At 37.7% G+C, this 22,403-nt stretch overlaps 1 protein-coding gene across 11 annotated transcripts in view; it reads left to right on the plus strand.

The window, feature by feature from the left end:
- Window positions 1-22,403, plus strand: part of TASP1 (taspase 1) — a 303,482-nt gene that overhangs the window by 92,814 nt on the left and 188,265 nt on the right. For all 11 annotated transcript variants that reach the window (XR_010405771.1, XR_010405770.1, XR_010405772.1 and 8 more), the window contains one exon: window positions 6,687-6,793. Coding sequence is in view for 8 of the 11 variants with exons in the window: in XM_064572806.1 (XP_064428876.1) it covers window positions 6,687-6,793 (107 nt within the window). In the remaining 3 variants the exon portion in view is untranslated. The remainder of the gene's footprint in view (window positions 1-6,686; window positions 6,794-22,403) is intronic.

Below are 22,403 nucleotides of genomic sequence, written 5' to 3' on the forward strand. Positions count from 1 at the left end.
ATCCAATCTGATAGCCTATGTGTTTTGATTGGGGCATTTAGCCCATTTACATTCAGGGTAACTATTGAAATGTATGAGTTTAGTGCCATTGTATTGCCTGTAAGGTGACTGTTACTGTATATTGTCTGTGTTCCATTCTGGTCTATGTTGCTTTTAGGCTCTGTCTTTGCTTAGAGGACCCCTTTCAATATTTCTTGTAGGGCTGTTTTCGTGTTTGCAAATTCCTTTAGTTTTTGTTTGTCCTGGAAGCTTTTTCTCTCTCCTTCTATTTTCAATGACAGCCTAGCTGGATATAGTATTCTTGGCTACATATTTTTCTCATTTAGTGCTCTGAATATATCCTGCCAGTCCTTTCTGGCCTGCCAGGTCTCTGTGGATAGGTCTGTTGCCAATCTAATGTTCCTACCATTGTAGGTTACAGATCTCTTGTCCTGAGCTGCTTTTAGCATTTTCTCTGGGACTTGTAAGTTTTACTATTAGATGTCGGGGTGTTGACCTATTTTTATTGATTTTGAGGGATGTTCTCTGTGCCTCCTGGATTTTGATGCCTGTTTCCTTCCCCAAATTAGGGAAGTTCTCTGCTATAATTTGCTCCAATATACCTCTGCTCCTCTCTCTCTTTCTTCTCCTTCTGGGATTCCAATTATTCCGATATTGTTTCGTCTTATGGTATCACTTATCTCTCAAATTCTGCCCTCGTGATCCAGGAGTTGTTTATCTCTCTTTTTCTCAGCTTCTTTATTTTCCGTTATTTGGTGTTCTATATCACTAATTCTCTCTTCTGCCTCATTTATCCTAGCATTTAGAGCCTTTATTTTTTATTGCATCTCATTAATAGCCTTTTTGATTTCGACTTGGTTACATTTTAGTTCTTTTATTTCTTCAGAAAGGGTTTCTCTAGTATCTTCCATGCTTTTTTCAAGTCCAGCTAATATCTTTATAATCATCATTCTGAACTCTAGTTCCCACATGTTACTAATGTCCATACTGATTAGGTCCTTGGTAGTCTGTACTGCCTCTTGTTCTTTTCTTTTGAGGTGATTTTTTTCCATCTTGTCATTTTGTCCTGGGCAGAATAGATAAATGAGAGAACAAAATGCTAACAGGGTAACAACGACCCCAGAAAAATATACACTAAACAAATCAGAAGAGACTGAAATGGCGGGGGGGGGGGGGGGTAGGCCCGGGAAGAAAGGGAAAGAAAGAAAAAAAAAACCCAATATAATCAAATATGATCAGACTGGTGAATGGATCAGTGCCACACACTAGATTTGGGGCGTATTTTGGTCTGTTAGAGGAAACTGCCTCCCAAAATTTTAAGGAAAGAAAAACTTATATATGTATAAAAATAAGGGTAAATATGATGAAGGGATGGAATATGACTTTAAAGATGAAAATTATAAAAGATTTTATAAAAGGAATTGATAAGAAGTTGGTTGAAAAAAGGAAGAACTTAAAAAAGAAGGGAGAGAATGTGATCAGGCAGGAGACTAGAATAAAGCCATACACTAGAGATTTAGGGTATGTTTTGGTCTGTTAGAAGAAAATGTATCCCAAAATTTTAAATAGAGGACAACTTAAATATATAGAAAAAATAAGGTTAACTACAATGAAGGGATAGAATATAATTCTAAAAATGAAAAATAAAGATTTTAAAAAACGGGATTGATAAGATGTTGCTTAAAAAAAGGAAAAAGAAAAATTCACACAAAAAAAGGAAAAGAAATAAATGTTAAGAAATTAACTTTGAAAGACTAAAGAATCATGGGGAAAAAAAGTCATGAATTCTATGTGCTGTATTCCCCTAGTGCTGGAGTTCTGCTGTTCTTCTTGATCGGTAAACTTGGTCTTGGCTGGCTGTTCCGGCTCATCTTCTGGGGGAGGGGCCTGTTGCTGTGATTCTCAAATTTCTTTGCCTGAGACAGAATTGCACTGCCCTTGCAAGGGGCGGGGCTAAATAATCTGCTCGTGTTTGCTCTCGGGAGCTTTTGTTCCCTTCAAGCTTTCCGTACAGCTTTGGAGGATGAGAGTGAAAATGGTGACCTCCCAATCTCCACCCTGGTGGAGCCGAGTACTTGGTGCCCCACTCCTCAGTGAGCCCCCAGAAAAAGCATTCAATCACTCCTGTCTCCCTGGTCTCTGGCTGCACTCTGTGCTCACCCGGCCTTTGACCGAGCATTTGTATCTCTTGCACACGACACTGTGTGGAGTGGAGCACATTCCTTCAGTGCACTCCTGGGGGAGGAAGGGGAGTCTCCCTGGATCTGCTGCTTTTTGGGTCCCTCCTGGAGGAGCAGTGGCCTGACTGTGCCGCAGATTACGGTTTATGGCAACCCTGAGCTGCGAGCCCACTCCTCCAGCTGGCTTCCCCGCTCTGATACCTGGGACCTCTGCTGCACTCAGGCACCCCTGGTCTTTCTGTGACCCCAAGGGTCTTGAGACCACACTGTTCCAGCATGGGTTACATCCCCTGCTTAGCCACTGGAGCAACATCCCTCAGTGGAGCAGACTTTTAGAAGTTCCAATTTTGTGCTCCGCTGCTCTATCACTTGCCAGTAGCTGGCTTCCCCTGCCCCCCATCTGTCTTCCCAAATATTGCCTCAGATTCACTTCTCCACACATCCTACCTTCCAGAAAGTGGTCGCTTTTCTGTTCAGAGAGTTGCTGCTATTCTTTTCTTCCTTCTTCTGTTGAGTTTGTAGGTGTTCTGAATGGTTTGATACCTATCTAGCTGAATTCCTGGGACCAGACAAAATTTAGGTCTCCTACTTCGCCTCCATCTTGCTCCTCCTCCCAATTACTGGCTTTTATAATTTTGGATTCTTACTCCATTTTTAATTTTTATTATTTCATTTTATTTTTTGTTTAATTTTATTTTATTAAAGATTTTTATTTATTTGTCTGAGAGAGAGCGAGAGCGAGAGAGAGAGAGCACAAGCAGGGGGAGTGGCAGGCAGAGGGAGAAGCAGGCTCCCTGCCAAGCAAGGAGCCTGATATGGGACTTGATCCCAGGACTCTGGGATCGTGACCTGAGCCAAAGGCAGAGGCTTAACTAACTGAGCCACCCAGGCATCCCTCTTATTCAGTTTTTTAAAACATTACCTTTATCCCATTCTTTTACTTTCATCTTCTGAAATCCTCATTAAACAAAATATTAGGCCTTCTTACATTATCTACCCTATTAATGTTTCTTCTGTGTTTTGTATCATTTTATATCTTTTATTTTTTAAATTATTTATTTAAATTAACATATAATGTATTATTTGTTTCAGGGGTACAGTTCTGTGATTCACCAGTCTTACACAATATCCAGGATTCACAACACATACCCTCCCCAGTGTCCATCACCCAGCCATCCCATCTCCAACCCGCTCCCCCTTTCCCCTCAAGAAATCCTCAGTTTGTTTCCTAAGTTTAAGAGTCTCTTACGGTTTGTCTCCCTCTCTGGTTTCATTTTGTTCCATTTTTCCTCTCTTCCCCTCTGATCCTCTGCCTTGTTTCTTAAATTCCGCATGTGTGTGAGAACATATGATAATTGTCTTTCTCTGATTGACTCATTTCTCTTATCATAATACCTCTAGTTCCATTTAATCTCTTTTAGCTGCATTCTGGCTAAATTTTTTTCCGATCAGTCTTCTAATTCACCAGCTCTTTTTTCTGTATCCTATCAGCTACCAAACATGTACATTGAGATCTTAGTTTTGGTTATTTATCTTTTCATTTCTAGAAGTTCTGTTTTTGTTTTGTTTTGTTTTTTTAATAGTCTTTGCTTTCTTTTAGTTTATAGTATGATTGGTAGATGTTTTTCATGTTCTTTTATCTTTTTTAATCGTTAGAAGTGTACTTGTTTTATATTTGTGCCTGATAATTCTGGTATCTGAGATCCAAATTGGAATTTTTTCCTGCATGTTCTTATTTATGGTGCCCCATTTTTTTGGTGCCTGATTATTTTTGACTATGTGCTTATCATTGCCCTTGAATAATTATTTGTGTAGTTTCACTATGGGCTCGGATGAAGGCATTTTTCTCTAGATATTATTTTTTGCATATATTTTTGCCAGTTATGTGTACACTGTTTATAGGAAAAACGCTCCTGTCTTTTACTTTCATATTACTATCATATTCAGAACTCTCTACATTGGGGCACTTCGGTGGCTCAGTTGGTTAAGTATCTGACTTCGGCTCAGGTCATCATCTCAGGGTCTTGGGATCGAGCCCCATGTCAGGCTCCCTGCTCAGTGGGGAGTTTGCTTCTCCCTCTTCCCCTGTCCCCCATTCGTGCTCTCTCTCTCTCTCAAACCCTCCCCTCCAAAAAAACCCCAGAACCTCTCTGCACCACTTTTGACACCAGATGTGTGGGTTTCTACACCAAGCAATTCTTCAGCGACATCTGGGTGTCCTACAGTTCAGTTCAATTCTGATTACAGCCAGAGTTAGTGTAGACCACACAGGTTAGGGCTGAGTCTCATAAATCTACCACTTCCTCTTTAGATACCAGTTGAAAGTCTAGCTTGTCACTTGTAGTTCTGACCAACTGGCTATGAATCAGAGGTTCCCATGACCTCATCCTTGGGTTCGATTAACTTGTATCATCCTCCTGACATGTATGTTTAGCTACCTGGAAGCTCCCAAACCTTGTACTTTTGGGATTTTTATGGAGGTTTCATCATGTAGGCATGCTCAGTCTTTAACTCAATTGCCAGTACTTCCCTACTTCCCAGAGGATGGGGATGGGGTGAAAGTTTCAAGCTTTTAATTATGGTTTAGTCTTTCTGGTGACCCGTCTTCATCCTGATGCTATCTAGGAGCCCACTAAGAGAGTTACCTCATTAAAGCAAAAGACATTCATATTACCCAAGAAATGCCAAGGGATTTAGAAGCTCTGTCAGAAACTGGGGTCAAAGACCAAATATTAGAACAAAAAATGGTCCTAGTGCTCTTATAATTTAGGAAATTACAAGGGTTTTAAGAGATCTTTCCCAGGAACTAAGGGCAGAGAACAATATATATATTTTCCATTATTTTACACACCATTAATCAGAATCTACTTAAACTTAGTTCAAAGCTTAACATTCCCTGACCCACCCAGACTACATGTTTGCAAATCACTATGCAAGGGCTTCAGTCAACTCCAGACTTCTCAGTGGTAGTTTTCTTCTTCCTAAGTCCTCTTATCCCTGTCCTCTTCCTCCTCCTTATTCTTTTCTCCCCCTTGATCCAAGGCAGTCTTGCTTTAATGTACTTGGAGTTGGGATAGAAGGTAAGAGAGGACTTGCATAGTTCTGAATCAGCTCCACTGTGAGAGCATTAGCCCTTTCAATCCCCAGCTTATTGTGGGAAGTGTCTCTTATGAAACTGTCACCTCTGATGGGCTCTGGGCTTGACTTATGTCTCTCTTTGATGCCATTTAACCAAACTCATGTGTACTAGTGTTGGCAAATGCTCACAGTACAATAATAATAGCATTAGTCCTCAGTTTACCCCAGAATTTAGCTTGGTAGTTTTTATAAGGTTTTAATGTTTTTAAGGTGGTGTTTCTTCATATTTTATCCAACATTTTTAGTAAATTAAGTAGGAGAATTACTCTGAATAATTTAGTCTGCCATTATCAGAAAACTTTGATAATCTGTTTAGCATTATATTCTAGTTTATAATTTCTCTTTTATCAGCTGAATCTAGTAGGCTGTTGAGATCTATATGTCAAGTTTAAAATTTTTAATTATTATTTTTCTTATTTTTAGAAGCTCCATTTTATTCTTCTTTAAGTCGGTCTGGTCATTTTATCATTTTTTGTCCCTTAATTATATTTTCAATATCTTTTTTCTTAATTTCTGTGAGCATAAATATGTTTTTTATTCTATATCTGATTATTCCATTATTTGAGGCCTTTGTAGGTCATGGTACGCTTTCTTATATTTGGCTGGCTTTTAGTCTATTATTTTTGGTGGTTCATTTCTCATGTATTTTGTAAATTTTTTTTTTTTTTAAACTATGGGCTCATGTTAATTGGAATATGGGAATTCTCTGAGGTCTGGTAAGTTAACGTGTGTTTTTCCAGGGAGTATTTGCATTTGTTTTTTGATGGGTTTTTGAAACTCTGCAATACCAAGATCACGTGTGTGTGTGTGTGTGTGTGTTTTCAGACCACACAGATAATAAGAATTCCCCCTTAAACTTGTCTGAACGTAGTTTTTGTTCATGAATTTTCTAGTGAGTGTTTTCTTCTTTACATTTATAGCCATAGCTGAGACTTGCAAGTTTCCTGTTTCTTTGTATACAGTGGCCTTTTCTAGTTTTCCCTTTCACTGGGCATGTTATTGCTTGAGATACCTTACTTTTTTTTGTGGGGAAATCTCTAATATGTTTTCTCATGCTGTATTGTCCCCAGATTTCATTCCTTGTCCTTTATGCACAGAGACCTTCAAAACCAAAGTTGGCAGTAGCGTGCATTAGCAGATACCTCTGGGTACCATCTACCTTCAGGACGCCTTTGCCTACCTGGATTTAACCTTTTTCTTACTTCTTTAACCTTAGGTTATTTCTCTTATTCTCCTACCACCTCAGTGTACATTGGAAAGACTTTTTTAACCCTTTATTCAACATTCTTAAGGAAGGCGCTTCAGGATATCTCGTTACCTCATTGCCTTAATATTTCTCAAATGTTACTTTTAATGTTTCTTTTATAGGATTCAGTTTAGCTGCATTTAAAAGAAACAAGAGGAAACTAGAGCTGGCAGAAAGGGTGGAAACAGATTTCATTCAACTAAAGAAAAGAAGACAATCAAGTGAAAAGGTCAGGAGGTGTTTGAAATATTAATCATTAATGTATCATAATGATATCTATATCTGCATTTAGACATAAGCTTTAGAATAGTACTTTCCAGTAGAAATATAATGCATGCCACATATGTACTTTTAAGTTTTCTAGTAGATACATTTTAAAAAAGTAAGAAGAAACAGGTGAAATTAATTTTAATGATTATTTTATGTAAACCAGTGAATCCAAAATGTCCCTTCAAAAATTTAACCAATGAAAAAATTATTAGTGAGCTGTTGAGTTTTCTTTTTTCTTTTTTCTTTTTTATTAAGTCTTTAAAACCAGTGTATATTTTATACTTACAACACATCTCAGTTATGGCACTAAGTTTTCATTAGAAATATTTGGTTTGTACTTAAATTTCATAAAATTGACAGTTGAAAAAGTAGGTCTACATAACAGGTTATTCTAAACATACTTTAAACTTTCTAGTAATTGAATTGAATATGTTTTTAAAATTAAAATTAGTTAACATTTAGTAAAATTAAAAATTCAGTTTCTCATATGCTCTTGCCACATTTTAAGTGCTCAGTAGCTACATGTGGCCCATGACTACTGTTTTGGTTCTTGCAGTTCTAGATAATGATTCTTAACATGGCTGATTAGAGGGTAGAGTGTGTTATAAGGAAATGTATATATTGGATTCATGTAGATATTTTTACATTCTAATTACATGTCTCTGTTTTTTAGTCTTTTGCATTCTATGTTTGCATTTTGCACATTAGTGTACCATCATGAGTCTATGTGTCGCATTTCTTAGGTGTTTTGAGGGGTAGACAGAAGTTGAAAGCCACAACATTCTTGCTCAGCCTGTAGCTTGGTTTGTTATCACGCAATTCATGATGGGTGTCTCACATCACAGGCATTTGATGTACTTTGACATCTCATTAATGTTCTTTATTGGTTATTCCTTTTATAATTGCTCATATATTGGTTTATGCTTTCTGTCACAGTTTTATATTATTTACTCTATGTAAATGCATAAGTTATCTTTCATAGTGATATATACTTTCCCGGTATGTTGCTACAAGGAACAATTAATCAAACATTTTGGTCCAAATCTTTTCATTTTTCTGCCAAAAAAGAGTAGGAAATTAGGAGGTGAATGAACAAATTAGTAAGTAGGTCTTGGTGAAAATGGATAGTAGTGTGGTTCCATTTCTTAGGTTTCTTTATCCCATGTGATATCTGAGTGAGCAAATTTAAGACTTTTGACCTTTTAAAAAACTGTGATACAATTTGCATGGCAGTGAGTAATTTAATCATTTTTATAAATATGTATACCCATGTAACCCACACGCCTGTCAAGATGTAGAACATTTCCAGTTCTTTTTGTGCTTCCTTCCAACCAGTCTCCACCCTCTACAGGCAACTGCTGCTCTGATTTTTCTCACCATAGATGTTTTGTACTGTTCTTAAACTTTATATAGTTGAGGGGCACCTGGGTGGCTCAGTCGTTAAGCATCTGCCTTCGGCTCAGGTCATGATCCCAGGGTCCTGGGATCGAGCCCCGCATCGGGCTCCCTGCTCCGTGGGAAGCCTGCTTCTCCCTCTCCCACTCCCCCTGCTTGTGTTTCCTCTCTCGCTATATCTCGCTGTCAAATAAATAAAATTAAAAAAAAAAACAAAACAACTTTATATAGTTGAAATCATGCAGAAGGTACTCTTTTCTGTTTGGTTGATTTCACAAAGTGCTTTTGAGACACTTATCACTGGCTCATTCTTTTTTATGTACTGAGTAATTAATATTCCCTAGTAAGAATATACTATAATTTGTTTTTCCATTCTCCTATTGATGGACATTTGGTTTGTTTCCAGATTTTAACTATTGTGAATAAAGTTGCTCTGAACGGTCTTTTTTTTTTTTTTTAAGATTATTTATTTATTTGACAGAGAGAGAGAGAGAGCACAAGCAGGGGGAGCTGCAGGCAGAGGGAGAGGGAGAAGCAGGCTCTCCGCTGAGCAAGGAGCCCAATGCGGGGCTCGATCCCAGGACCCCGGGATCATGACCTGAGCTGAAGGCAGACGCTTAACTGACTGAGCCACCCAGGTGCCTCTGCTCTGAACATTCTTATACAGATTTTTTTTTTTTTTTATGTGAGTTTAGGATTTTTATGCAGAGAAGTACCAGTTGATCTCATAGAGAATATATTTAGGGGGTCTTATTCAGAAGACCCATTTTTTTCTTCAGAAAATATTTATTAAGCAGTTACTCTTGGTACTGAGCTGGGTAGTAAGAAAAGCAGTGGTGAACAAGGTGGAGGAAATTCATGCAATAATGAAACTTCACATTTTAGTGGATAGAAACAGAAACATAGAAGTATATAATGAAGTAAGCTAGTTACCATGTTTGGTAACTGTTAGAAAGGAAAAAACTCCCCATAAGATGGTGTGATACAGAGTAACTTGGATGTGAGAGACACAAAAAAGCCCCAAAGGAAGACTCCTTTAGTTAGAGTGATCAAGACAGGTCTCTCTGAGGACATAATATTTGAAAAATAAGTTGTGAGTTTTATGAAGAGTCAGTAGAACTCATTCCAGGCAGAATGAACTGCATGTGCAATGGCCCTGGTGGGGAGTTGCCATATTGGAGGGATGGAGAAGAGCCATCAGTATGCCTAAAGCAGAGTGCAAGGGGAGAATGGTATGAAATGAAGCTGGGGAGGTAGCTAGGTGCTGGCTCCATTAGGATCTAGTAGATATGGCAAGGAGTTTCCGTTTTATTTCATGAATAATGAGTAGCCATTGAAGAGTTAAAAGTAGAGAAGTGATGCTGTCTCATTCACTTTTTACCGAGTTCTCTTGGGCTGTTTTGTGTTGTATGGATCGAGGGTGAGGGCAAGAGGAGAAGTGAGGAGACTAGTTAGGAAGTTATTACAGTTGGGAGATGGTGACACTGTGGACTGATAGGGGTGAAATTGGAGAGAAGTGAATATATCAGGGATATCTTTTGAAAGTTCCTAGAAAAACAGGCAGTATTGCTCCCTTAGGTATTGGCAAGGAAGAGAGAAGAATGAAAGGTTTTAGCTTCAGTGACTGAGTAGTGCCATTTACTGAGGTGAGGAGGCCTGGAGGAGGCATGGCTTCATGGTGATAGAGGTGGGAAGTGGAAATTTGCCCCATTTCCCTTTAATGGACTCAGATTAACCAATACTTTACATTTTCGCCATAAGACATATTACCTGATGCCAACAGCACCCTAAACACCCTAAAGCTAATAGACCATCATTTAGTGTACCATGCTCCTCTGCTCCTTTCAGTTGAATTATGTGCCACCAAGAGCCCCATTATGCTTGTTACTATCATTGTAATTATTATTGTAATTAAATAGTTCATTAAGCGTCACGTAAACTGATGAATACTGAGTTTAAAAAGAGAGTTGTGGGTTTGAAAATGAAGACTGTTGTTTGTGAGCTGACTTGAAAAAAATAGAGTTGGTTCTTAAAAAATTGCCATAGAATTAAGTATAGGCAAGCCAGCTGTAAGAGATTGAGAGAGAAATCATAAAAATCTAAAAGCATTCTGGGTGTGTTGTTAGTGTCTTTATGTTCTTGTTCTATTTTAGATAAAACGAAACTTGAAATCACAGGACAATTCAGTGTATTATAGTTTATGTAAGAAAGATGATACAGAACATTTAGTTGTGGGCCTGCATTCAAAGAAAAGGCTTTGGTCTTATATAAAAAGATTGGCTAATGAATGAAGCTTTGTATTTTAAATAAAAAGAAAATGTTTAAGTTATGTGTACCTTTGTTTTTAAATGATTCTTCACTTTACCCAGAGAATATTCAACTTTTGAAAAATTTAACCAACCACTCACCATACTGGTTAGGAGGATTTTTCAATAAAAAGCTTGATATAGCAGGAGGAAAGATTAACTGTGGAGTTGGGTTATATGCATCTGAAGCTATGGACAGATCAGAAGGGAGATTCCCACTTGGAAATTATTGGCATCAAAATGAATATAAATACATGTGGCTAGATGAGCTCACTTAGGAGTGAGAGAAGATAAGGGTCTGAAAATTGGACCCTGGACCAGTTCAACATGTACAAGTTGGGAAGAGGAAAACCCAGTAAAGGAGAAAGAAGATACAGTGAGTGAGACAGTTGTATCACCAGTTGAGTGTCTAGGAAGCCAAGAGAGGAGCAGCTCATCACCTGGGTGGAGCGCTGCTAAGAGGACAGAGGACTGACCATTGGATTTAGCAACCGGAGACTGTGGGCCTAGATAAGGACAGTTTCTGTGACATAGTGGATTGTGGACCAGTGTGGCAGGGGTTAATCAAGGAGAACAAGGGTGAAGATAACTCTTGAGGAGTTTTGGCATGGCATAGTAAGAGAGATCTGAGGTCAAGAGACTCTACCATTGTCAGTTTTGGTCTGTGAATTCAATGAGTAATTTAACATACAAAGGGTCAGTTTTCTCTTCCTCTCCTCTCCTCTCCTCTCCTCTCCTCTCCTCTCCTCTCCTCTCCTATCCTCTCCTCTCCTCTCCTCTCCTCTCCTCTCCTCTCCTCTCCTCTCCTCTCCTCTCCTCTCTCTTTCTTTCTTTTTAAAATTTTATTTATTTGAGAGAGAGAGTGAGAGAGAGAGAAAGCACAGAGGGAGGAGGGTCAGAGGGAGAAGTGGGCTCCCCGCTAGTGGGGTGCGTGATGCGGGACTCAGTCTTGGGACTCCGGGATCATGATCTGAGCCGAAGGCAGATGCCTAACCGACTGAGCCACCCAGGTGCCTGAAGGCTCAGTTTTCTTATCTTTAAATGAAAATTGTGATATTCTCTCGGGGAACAAAAGTGATAGTAGATGTTCAAGTACTTTGTGGCTATCATTGACTTAATCAGACACAATAGTCTTTGCCACAGTGACCTTCATCCTTAAAGTCACTTAGCCAAGAAAAAGAAAAAGGAAGGGGGGTGCCTGGGTGGCTCAGTCGTTAAGCGTCTGCCTTCGGCTCAGGTCATGGTTCCAGGGTCCTGGGATCGAGCCCTGCATCAGGGTCCCCGCTCAGCAGGAAGCCTGCTTCTCCCTCTTACACTCCCCCTGCATGTGTTCATGCTCTCGTTATCTCTCTCTGTGAAATAAGTAAATAAAATCTTTAAAAAAAAAAAAAAGGAAGGGAGGGAGGGAAAGAAAACTGCCCAAATTAATTACCCTGGGTGGAGTATTTTAGATATCTTAAAGGACAGGAAAATTATTTTTTATTTTATATTATTATTAACATATAATGTATCATTTGTTTCAGGGGTACAGGTCTGTGATTCGTCAGTCTTACACAATACACAGCACTCACCACAACATATACCCTCCCCAATGTCCATCATCCATCCACCCCATCCCTCCTACCCCCCTCCACTCCAGCAACCCTCAGTATGGTTTGTCTCCCTCTCTGGTTTTGTCTTGTTTCATTTTTTCCTCCCTTCCCCTATGATCCTCTGCCTTGTTTCTCAAATTCCACATATCACTGAGATCATATGATAATTGTCTTTCTCTGATTGACTTATTTCACTTAGCATAATACCCTCTAGTTCAATCCACATCACTGCAAATGGCAAGATTTCATTTTTTGATGGCTGCATAATATTCCATTATATATATACACCACATCTTCTTTATCCATTCATGTAGATGGACATCTGGGCTCTTTCCATAGTTTGGCTGTTGTGGACATTGTTGCTATAAACATTGGAGTGCATGTGCTCCTTCAAATCACTACATTTGTATCTTTTGGGGTAAATACCCAGCAGTGCAGTTGCTGGGTTGTGGGGTAGCTCTATTTTCAACTTTTTGAGGAACCTCCATACTATTTTCCAGAGTGTCTGCACCAGCTTGCATTCCCATTTTTAGTATAAGTGCTGCCGAAGCGAGCACACCAGCTTGCATTCCCACCAACAGTGTAGGAGGTTCCCCTTTCTGACAGGAAAATATTTTTAATATTCAGAATATATGAGCTTTAATACATACAAAGCTCTGTGTTTGACACTGGCCTACAAAAAATGATGGGGACCCAAGCCCCTGCCATTAAAGAAAGATTGCTGGCCAGAGGCTTTGTTTTATAGATGTTTGCTGCATAGCCTTGGTAGGCCTTATCTCAATAGTGAAGATAATAAAACATGCTCACAGAAAGAAAAGACCCCCAGAAAATGAGCCAGTGGGGCAGAAAATTATAATTTTTAAGAGAAGTATAATAATTTTTTAGAGATATGACAGGAAAGGACAAATAGCTATTTTCTAAATCAACGTGTATTTAGTTTATTTCTCCTTATCCTGTGTGTAGCTTCAGCATAGTTTTAGTTAGCCAGCATTGATTGAGGCCCAGGACTACTGTTTGTTCCAGCTATATAATATAACCTATGACTTGGTTATATAAATATAATAAAAAGAATAGAGTGTTTGGTAACTTTCCTAATGTTGATATTTTTTGTTACTCAGTGTTGAAGGAGATAAACATTATCTTGAAGAGTATATGGTAGAGTAAGTCAGTATTTTTAATCCTGAAAATAAATCAATTAGAAATTTTTGTTGCATTGATAGTTCTTGTTATTCTTTAAAAAAGTTATTGATTGTACTGACATTGCCACAATACTAAGAAATAAAAATTAAAGCAAGAGAAATATTTAAAAGCTTGCTATCTCACTAAATTGTAGTGTTTTTATTTTTCTCAGTCTTTGATCATTTACATTTACATTTGACTTAGTTTAAAATAAGAATAGTTAATCCATGGAATGTTTTTGGCGGCAAACAATAGAAAACCTGATTGTGGTTAGGATATGCATATTTGTCTTCCTTCTCCCTGGCCTATTGCCATATAATAAAAAGTTTGGAGATGGTTGGTTGTTGGCGTTAGCTTGGGTTTCCAATGATGCTAGAGCAAACATATCTGGGATTCTCTTGGGCCTTTCTCTCATGCCTTTTACCTTATGTATGTAATATGGCTCCTACAATTTTAGATGTCACATCTGCATTCAAGGTGAGGTGAGAAGAAGTGAGATGATGGGTGTGGGGAGACTATTGCCAGATGTATTGGTTACTTTTTAAATCTGGGATGCGAAAGTTTTCCAGAGTCTCCCTATTGACTTCCCCTTAGTTATATTTTGGCGAGTAGTGGAGAAGGGGCACAATTCAGTCACTTGGCTTTTCTTGGCTGTAAGAGAGCTTAGAAAGTTGAGTGGGTCATCGTAATGACTGTCTTATATAGCTCATGGCTTGCTGCTGGACACTTTGTCTTCCCAAACAAAATAGTGGTTTTGTTGTCAAAGGAGGGGAAGAAGAGTGGTTGTTAGGTAGGCAATTTATAGCATATAGTGTAAGGGGAGAAAGTTTTTATTATTTCCTTCCCCACAATTAACATGTCCCTTATTACTATAAACGGATACTGGGTTAAGAAGCTAAACTACACATAAATCAAATAAAAACACATTATATTTTGACTTTTCAGGATATATAGATTTTAAGATATAATATTAAAACACGAGGAATATAAATTCTTAGTAATTGTCTTTTCTTGGTAAGTGGCATGTGTTTCAACCTTGTTTATTTTTCATGACTTAGAGGGAAGACATGCTGGAGAATGAAACATTTACTGTTTAACTATAGTGCTGTATATATAATATAAAAATAGTAATTGTTTACTCTGTTCCACTCCCCTTTCTGGGTGGACCCAACTCTTCTAGATTTTTCTTTTACCCACTTCTTTCCCTTATGGTATATAGACAGTCCATACTTTGCATGATAGTGCTGGACCATAAAAATGTGCAAGCTGGAACTGTGTGAAGGGATCTTAATGACAAAAAATTACACTTGTTCCTTGACCTTCAAACATTTTTGTCAGAACATTAAAAACTCTTTTACTGTATGTATAGTATGGTAACTCTTATGCTGTAATGTATAGAGAAATGATTAAAAGTTAAGTAAAACTAATATTAGTATGCTAATTTGAAACATTAGAGGCAGTAAGAATTAAAGTGTTTTATTTGTGTTAAAAAAAAACGTATCCAGAGTAGTTTGAACAACACTTGCTTTCTTGTTATGTAACTTAAGATATGGAGTGAGCATCTTTTTATGTCAAAGTGAATTGTCAAGCTCCTTTTTAATTTTGGATCAGCTTTCAACATTTTATCCTTTGCTCTTTCCATGTTGTGAAATATGTCCCAGAGTTTTTTTTTTTTTTTTTTTCCTTCCTGCTTCCCTCCCTTCATTCTTTCTCCTTCAGGTTCAGTTTACTTCTTGATTTATTGAGGTATAGCTGACATACAATATTATATTAGTTTCAGGTTGTACAACATAATGCCTTGACAGTTCTGTGCATTACTCAGTGTTCACCATGATAAGTATAGTCACCAACTGTCATCATACAACATTATTACAATATTGTTGATTATGTTTCCTGTGCTGTACTTTTCATTTCCGTTACTTACTTATTTTATAACTGGAAGTTTGTACCTCTTAATCCCTTTCACCTGTTTTGCTCACCTTCCACCGCCCCCTTCCATCTGGCAACTACTAGTTTGTTCTCTGTATTTATGAGTCTGTTTTTGTTTTGTTGTTGTTATTCACTTGTTTTGTTTTTAATATTCCACACAGAAGTGAAATCATATGTATTTGTCTTTCTCTTAGAGTCACTTTACTGTCAGGTTTTTTTTTTTTTGCCAACATCACTTCTTCTGGGACATCTTTGTCCTTTTTATCACAGCCACATTACTTATTTATGTTAATAAATTTGTCTTCACTAAGTTCCTCTGACTGTAGATCTAAAGTATCTTGAATGGTGTCAGTGTCAAACATTCCCACTGTCAGCAGTTTCTTTATAACTTCATTTATTTTTGATTAGAATTTTACTTCCAACATTATCACTATTTGTTTCTTTGCTTCACTTGCATCATTGTTGGCCAGTTCCCTCTTTTGATTATCATTTTCTGGTAAAATGTCATATGGATTTATCACTAGGAGACAAGGAGGCAGCACAGCTATACACTTTGCTGTCTGTGCACGGTGACCCATCACTGACAGACTTTGAAGGAAGTGACATGATTGGTTACTGATCACGATGACCTCTGATGTTTACAGTGACCTGTGAACTGAAGAGCTAGCAATGAAATCTGTACTGCATGCAACTTATTCATAGTTAATATACTATGGTAACTGAAATTTGAACCATGTTGTTGAGTGACTGGTACTATTTTAACTGTGGTAACTGAAATTGGTAAATATTGGAACGAGGCAAAGTGAGGACTGTGTTTCTGTAAGAGAACCTGAACTGTTTGTCCCGTGGAGGTTCCTTCAGTATGAGTTTTGCCGATCACATATGCGTGGTACCTTTTAGCATGCTTTTCTGTCCTTTCTAATTCCTGCACTGGCATCTGGATCTCCCCTGACAGTATTGTCATGAACTCCCATTATTAGAATATGTCTCAGTAATTCTTGTGGTATGTGTGATGAAGTGATGACATGTTTTAAATTTATTTTTTGCTTTGTTTTGATACAAAGAGAAAGGTAGTTATATTAGTATTAATCTTTATCATATTTAAGAAAGGAAACCTCTCATTTGGAATGAAGTGGTTAGCTCATTGGCCAATTGCTGTTCTTGACTTGTGCCATAGGACTGACCGAGTTGCTACAAAGAGGAGATGCTCACATTGGGAAAACAAACAGACTCATTGTACACCATAATCTAGATTTCATAAATATCAGTTTCAAACATTTAGCCCTGGATATTACCAGAAGGGACTCTTTTATTCTTAGAGTATTTTTTTTTTTTTAAAGATTTTATTTATTTTTTTGACAGAGACATAGCGAGAGCAGGAACACAAGCAGGGGGAGTGGGAGAGGGAGAAGCAGGCTTCCCGCAGAGCAGGGAGTCCGATGTGGGACTCGATCCCAGGACCCTGGGATCATGACCTGAGCCGAAGGCAGACGCTTAACGACTGAGCCACCCAGGCGCCCTATTCTTAGAGTATTAAAAGAAGTTGTGGGTATTGTTTGATCTCAATATATTTGATGTTTCAAGCCTTTTTTTCCCCTCTTCCTTTTTCACAAGCATATTGTTGGAATAGTTTCCATGTCTTTTTCTTTAATACAGATTTTACAATTGAATGTACATAGAATTTTTTTCCTCCTCCCACCACTTTTACAGAGTAATTTAAGCTTTCAATTAATTTCATTGGTTTTAGGTAAAATGGTACTTGCATAGGATAGTGGAATGAAAGATAATTAGACCTTTTACCATTTGTAAATGTGCATTTGTGAATATCTTCAATTCTTCAATTTCTAATGAACAAGTTGAGAAAATTTTGCAATGCTTTATAAATGTTGTGTGTTCAAAACCACTCTAAAGAGATGCTACAACTTTTAATTTTGTGTTCTTTAGCCACCACATAGGGACATCAAATTGGCCACATGTTTCAGAAAGGAAATGTTGGGCCTTGCTTTGTGTGCTTCATATAAATATATTCTATTCTTTTGAAGTATATTGTGGGTAACATTTTTCTCTTTTATCCACCATCTTGAAATTATTATGTAAACGCTTAACTGTATCATACTAAATCACTATTTTTTGGGTGAGAGGTAGGTTAAGATCAAAGAAAATAAATGCACAAAAAACACGTTTTCCTCAGATTGTTCTATTTGTACTTGTCTACATGTCTGTCTATAATGTGTACAGGGAAAGGAGTAATTAGTCTTTTATAGAAATTTGCTTGATCTGGAATTTTGTTGTGTTTCTCAAGAAGATGGTTAATGCATAGATATAAGTAAACAGAAGAAACTTCTTTGAATTCTCTTTACATGAAGAAATGTAGTTTATATATTTAAGCTTTTCATAAAACTGAAAATTCGTTCTGTTAAGTGATTACTTCGAGTTGTAAGTAATATATTAAAAATTACATTTGCATTGCCTATCTTGATTACTGAATAAGCCTATAGAATTTACATATAAATCAGACACATCAGTAACTTAATTAAACATCACATTTGGGGCACTTGGGTGGCTCAGTTGGTTAAACATCGACTTTTGATTTCAGCTCAGGTCACAATCTCAGGGTTGTGAGACTGAGCCCCATGTTGGCTCTGCACTGGGCGTGAAACATGCTTAAGATTCTCTGTCTCCCTCCCCCTTTGCCCCTCTCCCCTCCCTCTAAAAAATATATTACATTTAATTAATTACTATCACCTCATGCATTTATGTAGGTTATGGAGCCTGGTGATCATCATTCCTTTGCAGTATAACTTGATAGGAATTCTTTAAATGTCTGTGGTTTCTTGTACTTTGTGTCAATCCATCAATTGTTTAAATTCAGAACTTTCAGCCCTTGATAGCTGGACAATTGCAGTATTTGTTTTCCTGTGTCAGGAAAAGCTTCTCAGTTCTCATAAAGATTCAATAGCTAGTGGGTTGGGTTTCTTCCCAAGTCTTCCTTGAACCCATGCCAAACTATGCCTTAAATCTATACTGAGTCTTAAGTTGTAAGTGAGATAAGACTGAAGCAAGAAGTCATTGTTAACAAATCTTAACAGCTGCTTTTATTTTGTAATGAAAGTAACGCGTGGTTTTTTAGGGGACTTGTAAGCTGGCATTAGATATTGTCAGCCTCATAAATTCTCCCTCAGTTTTTAGTATTCAACAGTTTCCATTTAATTTTAGTGTTTAACAGAATTAGTGGAGAAAAAAAGAGCATTCCTTCATTATCACTGGAACAGTCCCAGGTGATCTTGTATATAATGTAGAAATCACCATAATGTAGCTTTTCTAAAAGGAAAAACCTCCAGTAAATGGAATTTGATGGGGACTACAGATAGAAGCCTTCCCATCTAGGAACTGACTCAGACCATGGTGTTGAGAGCATCAGATTCTAAGTCAAATCTTTTAAATATGTCCTCATTTGATATCACCAGGCACTAAGGACCTGAGTTGGCCCATTATAGACGTAGTGATGCTGACACATGTACAGCTAGTAAGACCAGCAGAATAAACCAATATGTGAAAAGACAAGTGTGTGTATACATGTGTGTATGCACACAGAGTAATTAACAGGGGTGTTTTAGGGTCAGAAGACAAGAACCAGTGCTTAATTAGGTTGAAGGAGAACTATCTTTGAGTTTTTAAAGTCTTGATTGGGCTACCTTTTCTCTAATCAGTCTCAAAGATTTTGATAAATAGAAAGATACCAGGAACCATTTAGAATTCAAGACCTGAGGGTGGGATTACTTGAAGAATTGAGGGAGAAGGGCAAGCTAAGAGATGGGGCACAGTGGACCATGAGTTCTAGTCTAAGTTTGCCATTGACTAGTCCAGAGACCTTGGGCAAACCTGGAGCCTCTCTAGACTTTAGTTTTTTCAGCAGTAAAGTCAGCATGCTGGGCCAGGTGATTACCATGGTTTCTTTCCAGCTTGATAATTCTCTGATCTATTTTCAGTAGCAATGTGGAGTTTGTCCAAATTCCTTTTCTGGATCCTCTCATTAAAAGATTATTTTCTCTAGTATATCCTAAACCTGGCAGACCATTAGATTCATCCAGGGAATTTTACAACTGTAGATTCTTAGGCTCTACTCTCAATATACTGAATCAAAATCTGTGGCGATGGGTAAGTTAATGGGCCAGCATTTGAAAATTATTGCTTTGTTATGCATAATTATGTCAGAGTGGACCTAGAAAAACACCTGCTTAGTAAACACTGTTTAAATGCACACAGAACATTCTAGATGAGTTAGGAATTATGTAATTGTGTCCAGTTAATAACTTCATGTGCACTGTCACTCATTTAGCTTGCCTCCAGGTGGACTAGAGCTCCTTACTCCCTTCTCTGTGCTTCAGAGTTTGTCTCCAGGTCATTGTCATTGTCCACAGATATCTGTTTTAATTACCATGGTTTCTCAGCTTTGCATATAATAAGTGCTCAATAAACATTTGTTTAATGAATATATTTTTTTGTTTTTGTTTTTTGCTTGTTTTGTTGATTTGTTTTTTGGTATTATTACCACCATCAAGTCTATAAATTTTCATCCTCGATGGCTGGACAGTTGCAGTATCTGCATAACTGGCTTCCCTGCTTCTAGCCTTCCTCAGTTCCTCCTTAAACCTGTATATATTGTCCCAGGATGCATTTCCTTAAAAATACTTGCATTGGTCTTATTCTGGGAGAAACTTTAACAGAATCTTTACTATTTGTAGGTTAAAACCCAACTTATTAGCCTAACTTTACAAATCCTCTTGAAACTTGAACCCAACCTACTTTTCTATTACTTTCCTTTGAGAATTATCTTTTTCTCTTGCCAAATACATTTGATTTTTCATGAATTTACTGGAAGTTCTCACTTCTGTGTTTTTGCTTATGTCTCTTTTCCTTCATATGTAGTAAGTAATAATAATGGAATACCATCCACTTCTCTGCCTACTGAAATTCTTTTTTTTGTAGGATTACAGTGAATTTTAATTATTATTATTTTTTTTATTGTTATGTTCTATTAGCCAGCATATAGTACATCATTAGTTTTTGATGTAGTGTTCAACGATTCATTAGTTGCATGTAACACCCAGTGCTCATCACCACATGTGCCCTCCTTAATACCCATCACCTGGTTACCCTATCCCCCTACCCCCCCTTCCTTCTTTAACCCTCAGTTTGTTTCCTGGAGTCCAGAGTCTCTCATGGTTTGTCTCTCTCTCTGATTTCTTCCCATTCAGTTTTCCCTCCCTTCCCCTGTGGTCCTCCACGCTATTCTTATGTTCTACATATGAGTAAAACCATATGATAATTGTCTTTCTCTGCTTGACTTATTTCACTTAGCATAATCCCCTCCATTTCCATCCGTGTCGATGCAAATGGTGAGTATTCATCCTTTCTGATGGCTGAGTAATATTCCATTGTATATATGAACCACATCTTCTTTATCCATTTATCTGTTGAAGGGCATCTTGGCTCCTTCCACGGTTTGGCTATTGTGGACATTGCTGCTATGAACATTGGGGTTCAGGTGTCCCTTCTTTTCACTACTTCTGTATCTTTGGGGTAAATACCTAGTAGTGCATTTGCTGGGTTGTAGGATAGCTCTATTTTTAATGTCTTGAGGAACCTCCATACTGTTTTCCAGAGTGGCTGTGCCAGCTTGTATTCCCAACAACAGTGTAGGAGGGTTCTCCTTTCTCTACATTCTCACCAACACTTATTGTTTCCTGTCTTGTTAGTTTTTGCCATTCTAATTGGTGTAAGGTGGTATCTCATTGTGGTTTTGATTTGTATTTCCCTGATGGCTAGTGACGTTGAACATTTTTTCAAGTGTCTGTTAGCCATTTGTATGTCTTCTTTAGAGAAGTGTCTGTTCATGTCTTCTGCCCATTTATTGACTGGATTATTTATTTTTTGGGTGTTGGGTTTGAGAAGTTCTTTATAGATGTTGGATGCCAGCCCTTTATCTGTAATGTCATTTGCAAATATCTTCTCCCATTCCATGGGTTGCCTCTTAGTTTTGTTGACTCTTTCCTTTGTTGTGCAAAAGCTTTTTATCTTGATGAAGTCCCAAAAGTTCATTTTTGCTTTTGTTTCCCTTGCCTTTATAGACATGTCTTGAAAGAGATCGCTGTGGCCAGTGTCGAAGAGGTTGCTGCCTGTGTTCTCCTCTAGGATTTTGATGGATTCCTGTCTCACATTTAGGTCTTTCATCCATTTTGAGTTTATCTTTGTGTATGGTGTAAGAGAATGGTCCAGTTTCATTCTTCTGCATGTGGCTGTCCTATTTTCCCAGCACCATTTATTGAAGAGACTTTTTTCCATTGGATATTCTTTCCTATTTGTCGAAGATCAGTTGACCATTTCTGGGGTCTCTGTTCTGTTCCATTGATCTGTATGTCTGTTTTTGTGCCAATATCATGCTGACTTGATTATCACAGCTTTGTCATATAGCTTGAAGTCAGACATTGTGATACCCCCAGCTTTAGTTTTCTTTTTCAACAATCCCCTGGCAATTTGGGGTCTTTTCTGGTTCCATACAAATTTTAGGATTGTTTGTTCCATCTCTGTGAAAAATATCAATGGTATTTTGATAGGGATTGCATTGAATGCGTAGATTGCTCTGGGCAGCATAGACATTTTCACTATATTTATTCTTCCAATCCATGAGCATGGAATGTTTTGCCATCTTTGTGTCTTCCTCAATTTCTTTCATAAGTGTTCTGTAGTTTCTAGAGTATAGATCCTTTACCTCTTTGGTTAGGTTTATTCCTAGGTATCTTATGGTTTTTGGTGCTATTGTAAATGGAATGGATTCCTTAATTTCTCTTTCTTCAGTCACATTGTTAGTGTATAGAAATGCAACTGATTTCTGTGCATTGATTTTGTGTCCTGCCACGTTGCTGAATTGCTGTATGAGTTCTAGTAATTTGGGGTGGAGTCTTTTGGGTTGATTTTATATCCTGCTACGTTGCTGAATTGCTGTATGAGTTCTAGTAATTTGGGGGTGGAGTCTTTTGGATTTTCCACATAAAGTATCATGTCATCTGTGAAGAGAGAGTTTGACTTCTTCTTTGCCAATTTGAATGCCTTTTATTTCTTTTTGTTGTCTGATTGCTGTTGCTAGGACTTGTAGTACTATGTTGAA

This window comes from Mirounga angustirostris, unplaced genomic scaffold (assembly GCF_029215605.1).
Source record: "Mirounga angustirostris isolate CCGP_5_RB_7025 unplaced genomic scaffold, mMirAng1.0.hap1 SCAF_10, whole genome shotgun sequence".
Lineage (NCBI taxonomy): Eukaryota > Metazoa > Chordata > Mammalia > Carnivora > Phocidae > Mirounga > Mirounga angustirostris.